The 6568-nt window shown below is 36.1% G+C and overlaps 1 protein-coding gene across 2 annotated transcripts in view; it reads left to right on the forward strand.

The window, feature by feature from the left end:
- LOC125227188 (protein O-mannosyl-transferase TMTC2-like) overlaps window positions 1-6225 on the forward strand; it is a 149075-nt gene extending 142850 nt beyond the window's left edge. For both annotated transcript variants that reach the window (XM_048131445.1, XM_048131439.1), the window contains exon 11: window positions 5192-6225. In XM_048131445.1, coding sequence (XP_047987402.1) covers window positions 5192-5359 — 168 coding nt within the window. In that variant the 3' untranslated portion in view covers window positions 5360-6225. The remainder of the gene's footprint in view (window positions 1-5191) is intronic.
- Window positions 6226-6568: the final 343 nt, after the last annotated feature.

The following is a 6568-nucleotide window of genomic DNA, read 5'->3' on the forward strand; positions in this document are numbered from 1 at the left end:
TTTTGCATCTCAATAGGATAATTATCTGCTAACAGAAACATCACACTCAAAACAGTTGTTTTTCACTTTTTATTATAAGTACATGCTGTTACGTTGTGCAGATTACATTTGGGTGCATTTAGAAACTAACGTTTCGGTACATTTAAACACTGTTGAACTAACAAATGTCACAATATTTCAAGTGAAATGGCATCAAAGAGTCATCTAGAGCTTGCACTTTAACTTCCGGTACGAAAACCAGAGTTAAACTTGATGCGAAAAGGCTTTCACGACAACTATTACCGCTAAGCGTGGCTTTAACTACACTTTACGGTCTCAGACATAAACTCTTCCCAACAATTATACAACACATTCTCGAAGCGTTCTGTAATTGAAAACGCTAGACGTGTAGCCTAATATGTATCATGCAACCCGTTGAATATATTGATTAGAAACATTCGGATAACCTGGGAGTGTAGAGTAATAGTGCCCTATCCTCCACTTAGGTTTTGTTTCAGTTTGCCTTAGGTACCCATTTTATGTACATTTTTGATTTCACGAAATGAAAAACCGGCCAAGAGCGAGTCGGACTCGCCCACCGAGGGTTCCGTACAAACTTTCAATGGTAAAAATAATCATTACTCATACTCATATTCAATATTTGTAACGCCATTTTACACGTCAAGATTTGATTTAAAAAAATAATATTCATACAACAATAATACTTAGAGAATAAATAGACAGAAGATTGAAATTACAAAAAGTTAGGCAATATTCACATAAAAAATGCACAAAAATATTTTTCTAATTAGGTAATAAAAAAATTGTCATAAGTGTAGAACGGGTGCTCGACCAGCCAAATTTTTAAGCGATACTTAAAGTTCGACACATTAGGCGCTTCAACCACATATTGCGGCAATTTATTTTTCCCCTCACTAGCTCGGAAACACGTTTTGTCCTTCAATACCTGCGGGTAAAAACGCATTTTATCCACTAGTGGATAAAGTAATTAGACCTTGAATAATAGTAATTTTTTATGCTTTAAAATTAATAAAAGTGAGTGAATCTAGTGATGACGATGATTTACCACCTGTGAAACTACTGGAAGCAGTGATAAACGCGCTTTTTGCGTTGTATTTTCCTCGCTATAGTGAGGGGAAAAGTTTTGTGTTACACTCGGGTGCAAATGTATTTTACTTCTCGTGTGTTAAAAAACTCGCAAGTTCAGGATTCTATTCTCGAACCACTCGCTTCGCTCGTGGTTCAACTGTAGAATCCTTTCACTTGCTCGTTTTTCAATTCCACACTCGCCGTTAAAATACAACTTTGCTTGTACCCTTGTATAACAAATAACTAATAGACGGCAGGGTTCATCACATGTGTTAATTTGTTGGATTTCGCCAATTTACGGTCGATACCTACTATAACTTTACGGCATTTCGAGTGTTGTACTTGGAACACATGTTGTTCGTTTTGTCACAGAATATATAATAGTACAAGTACAGAAGGCTCACTCCTTTGATGTTCACAAAATGCCGCCATTCTAAATTCTTACCTACATTAACAAACGGACCGCACGCGAGCAGCCAACATTGAATTTTATTGCGCCGCGCGAAGGTCGTCGCCAATGAATGGGCCGCGAACTCGCGGCCGCTGACATGTACACTGACATAACTCTAATACTAAATTGAATATACTCTAAGGCCGTTTTCACATTATCCGATCCGATATCGGATGTCGAACCGACATCCTACATCCGATAAACGCTCCCGATAATGTCGGATGTAGGTCCGATAAAACGCATTGTTCCAAATCAATGAAGTATGATTTTGGATCAAAAAATATTTAAAAAATAATTTATATTTAATAATTATAAGCACTATATTCCAAATATTATATTGTAAAACTAAATTATAAACAAAAAAAATATTCAGAGTGTCAGGCAAAATAAATAATTTTACATTCAACTATATAAATATATATATTATTATATATATATTCAATATTATATATTGTAAATAATATTGCTATACTTGTCAATAGTTGTCATGCTTTCTAAATTTATTTTTCTCACTGCACCCACATTCGCGAATTTCTGTTTGGCCCTATGGTTGACTGGTAGAGAATGCCTTAAGGCATTAAGTCCGCGATTTGTACTTTTTTCCAATTGTGCAATAAAGTTTGAATAAATAAATAAATAAATATATCTACTAAAAGATGAAAAAAACTAGTATCCGCAATTCGGACCGATGCATTACAACCTTTTTTTTTTTCAATGGAAATTGTCAAGTAATTTGAATTTCGATCAATTAACAGCTGTTTAATAGACGCCATTTTTGTCACGCACACTACTACATACGTATACCTACATTATATACGCACACAAACAAATATTATCGGCCGACAACTGGCGGGGGGTCCGGCATGCCAAAAATAGTCGGAAGCGTCCTGCCGATATCGGCAGTTCGATGGTGCCTCGGACAAAAACTGTTGTAGGAGAGTGCCATTGGCATTAAATCCGCAATTTTTGCGTTTTATATCGTTTTTTAGTAATAATGATCTATTAAATACATAAATGAAGACCTGGAAGCGTATAAATCTTACATTTTACGTCCTTCCTACATCCGATATCGGATCGGATAATGTGAAAACAGCCTAAGGTAGAGCAGAGTCTAACTGGGGAAGTATACCTCCGCTTTACAAAAGACCGCAGTCAAGTAGCACTAGAGTTTTGAATGATTCACGGTTATTTTCATTAGACTTATATTGACCGGGATATAGACCGTGATTACCTTTTTGATTTTTGTCGAGCTCCCGATTTTTTCCGTGATCATGATGCATGCAACTGCGTCGAAATATCGGGAGCTCGACAAAAATCAAAAAGGTAATCACGGTCTATATCCCGGTCAATATAAGTCTAAGTAGCACTAGACCTTACTCATTGTTGTGTTCCTGCCGGTGAGTAAGGCAGCCAGAGCTCAACGAGGGTGCGGTATGCTGACAACGGAAGTAATTAGGACAATAGATTGTCCTTTGAGTCGTCGGCACCCAGGCCCCTTCTAAGTACAGATTTGTACAAGTTTCTAATGAGTCGAGTCGGCAACGCACATGTGCCACTCCTTGAGTGGCAGGCGTCCATAGGTTACAGTGACCGCTTTCCATCAGGCGGACCGTATGCCTGTTTGCCACCTACGTGGTACAAAAAAACTCTCGACGAATTCACCTTAAACATTAAAAACTAAATCAAAATCGATTGATTCGTTCGGGAGCTTCATAGCCACAGACATACAGACATGTCAAGCGTCAAACCTATTATTATTATAACACTTCGTCGTTTTTGCGTTGGTGGTTAAAAACAAGAAACCTCCTTCAAAACTATAATAAAACACAACTTTCTATGAACATTGGTCAAGTGCGAGTCGGATTTCGACATTTCCATACAAAAAGGTCATGAGCGCCTGACGACATTAGAGATGTGTCGTTCGCGAGTGAGTGATTTAAAAGAACTATATCTTTTGACTGAACTCGTTCACTCTTCAACTCAGTAGCGATTCAACTCGCTCATTTCGCTCAGTAACTCACCTATCTCAGAGTTACTTGCGCGCTCTTTCCCACTCATGATTCGAATGAGCGGGGAGCGGGCTGAACCAAAAGAGCGAAACGATGCTAATGTTTCGAATGACAGCTTCGGAGCGATTCGGAAGGATTCGCGGTTTGGCAATATGGCGGTATCGTATCTCACGATTCGCCATCTTGCTCAAAATAGTCTGACAGATTCACTGAGCGAAATGAGTGGAATGAGCGAAAGGAGTGATATATATCACCGCGAGCGAAAGATATGAATCAATCTTTTCATCTCAGTGAAGCGTTTTGCGCATCTCTAGACGACATGTGATGGCAACGTAAACTAAATTTCGTACTTTAAAGATTTTGCGTATATTTTGGAAACTATAAGAGATAGAGCAAATAGACTTCAGATTTTGGTTGTCGGTGGCAAAATTTTTTTGTTTTCGTATATATACACCTTTTTTTAGACCTATGTGGGCAATATTATGGTCAGTGAAGTTCTAAATGGTCTTAAGCGCCTCCTTTTTAGTAGGAACTTAAGTCATTTTGGAAAATGATTTTTTTTTAACAATTTCTAAAGCAAAACGAAACAGAAATTGATTTCTTTATACCTGTCCAACGCGCTTACACCATTTTAAGACGTTTAGTAACTACTTGCAGCGGAAGTGAGTGAAATTCGTAATCTGAGTTTTTTTCTCTTAAGTCCGACTTACGCTTGACTGTAGATTTCTAATAGGTTTTCCTGTAATCTACAGGTAGAGGGCTATCTCGTGTATTTTTTTGAAAATTTTACGCTAAGTAGTTTCGGAGATAAGGGGGGGAATGGTCATTTTTTGCTTATTTTCTTAAATTACTTCTAAATTACCAAAATAAAAAATAAAAAAAAAATATATTTCAGATGCTGATAAAATGCTCTTTCATTTGATATGTAACACAATATAGTTTTAATAACTTTGATTTTTAATTTTCAATTTTACCCCCCAAAAGTGACCCCTGTGATTAAATTTCATTTAATTAAATTACATGTCCGTCTTTGGGCCACAGGTTTACATACGTGTGCCAAATTTCAAGTAAATCGGTCCAGTAGTTTCGGAGAAATCGGCTGTGACAGAGGGACAGACAGACACGCGAGTGATCCTATAAGGGTTCCGTTTTTCCTCTTTGAGGTACGGAACCCTAAAAAAAAGGAATGTCGATGTAACATTGTGTAAGTAGGATGAAAAGTAAACTCCTAAATGGCTCCTCCCGGTAACCATACCAAGTTGAGCTAAGAAAGAGTACTATAAATAGTATCTATGTTTTATTGAGTGACAAAACCACTTACCTTTTTCTGAAGATTAAAATATATACTAATAAATCGATGTAGGGAACAAATCAAATTATTTTATTAAATATTTTTTGATTGAGTGGGCTTGATCGCTTTTTCTTTAGTGTATGGTATCTATTTCAGTTTATAATATAATAAATATTAGGTAATAAGTAAACAATATAATAAGTATTAGGTATCATTATATTATCAAACTGACTGATTTATTAAATATGATTCGAATATTGGAATATCTGTCATTAATTTTTAGTAATTTAACACGACCATGGTAACACTCCTGACTCATTAAATAAGTCTAAAAGTAGCTTTTGTTCACAGGATGCAGAATTTCATTCAAATTTTGGCGCAATATTACATTTAAACGGCAAATATGCGGCCGCCGCAACGTCGTACCGCCGAGCCCTGCAACTTCAGCCGAATGATGAAATCACCATCACGAACCTTAAGCGAGTACGAGCGCTTATGAGCAATCAGCGCAGAAAATAAGTATAAGGCCGATAGTCCACTATCATATGTTTATCATAGAAATATGATCATAGGCGACATGCCGTCCTTTTTCTTCACGTTGGAGAAAAAGGGAGGCACACAGACCTATGATCATATTTCTATGACAAACATATGATAGTGTACTTTTGGCCTACGTGCGGATTAAACAACACATCAAATAGTTTAGTGTATGTCAATTGCCAAATATACATCGATAGAGTTACAGATTCTTAATTTTTTCAGATATTATTCGATTATTTACGAATTTAGAAATAATTAATAACATTTTTTAAGATACGGTAATGTGTTTAAGTACACATTCTCATTGTATGTATGATAAACAATAGTTTTCACGTAACAAGTAGTTAGGGATACGAATATAACTTAATAAAAAATATTTGTTACATTAATGATAGGTCAGTATGGAATTATTGCAATTTGATTAATTATAGTGGTATTATCTGATCGTATCAATAAATGATTGCGTTTTTAGTTTACCACAAAGCTCAAAGGAGCGGATAGTCCGAGCATTTAGTGGTTTGAGCTTTTGGCAAATGAAATGTACGAATGTATTCAATGTATGAAACAAATTAATATAACGCAGTTGACTGATATTGGACGGTGAACAGATTTTATTGACGTTATAAAATATTCTCAGTACCCGCTATAGGCTTGCAATAATATTATTATGACGGACACATTTTAGCAAAGTCATATGGTCTTTATTTCATTGCTATTACATTAAATGATCTAATATGACGTAATAATTCGGCGTAAACTATAGTACATTGTGCAACAAGGGGAGGAAGTTGAATATTACTAACGATGGTAAGTTAAATCGCGACGGCTTGCCGGAGCGATTTAAAAACTCGAGTTAGTAATATTCATACTTCCCAAGTTACACACAATGTTTTTCATCACACTTGCATTATAAAAAATATGCAAAAAGGTAAAAAGGAGTTCAATACAGCACTAGAAATTTCTTAACTCCCTAGGGAAAACGATTTTTCTATAACTCACACTCCGCCTGCGTGCAATAGCACATTTAGTGTGCGAGTGTGATGAAAAATAAATTAAGTTGCAACATTCGGTATCAAATGTTGATTTCTCAGTTTGAGAGTGTTCAATAGGTGGAATTAACCATATAAGTTTCGCCTACTGATCGGTTCCAGTGTTTAAAACAGGCGTTTTCAGTAGTCTTATCTTGAA

Source organism: Leguminivora glycinivorella, chromosome 1 (genome assembly GCF_023078275.1).
Source record: "Leguminivora glycinivorella isolate SPB_JAAS2020 chromosome 1, LegGlyc_1.1, whole genome shotgun sequence".
NCBI classification, from domain to species: domain Eukaryota; kingdom Metazoa; phylum Arthropoda; class Insecta; order Lepidoptera; family Tortricidae; genus Leguminivora; species Leguminivora glycinivorella.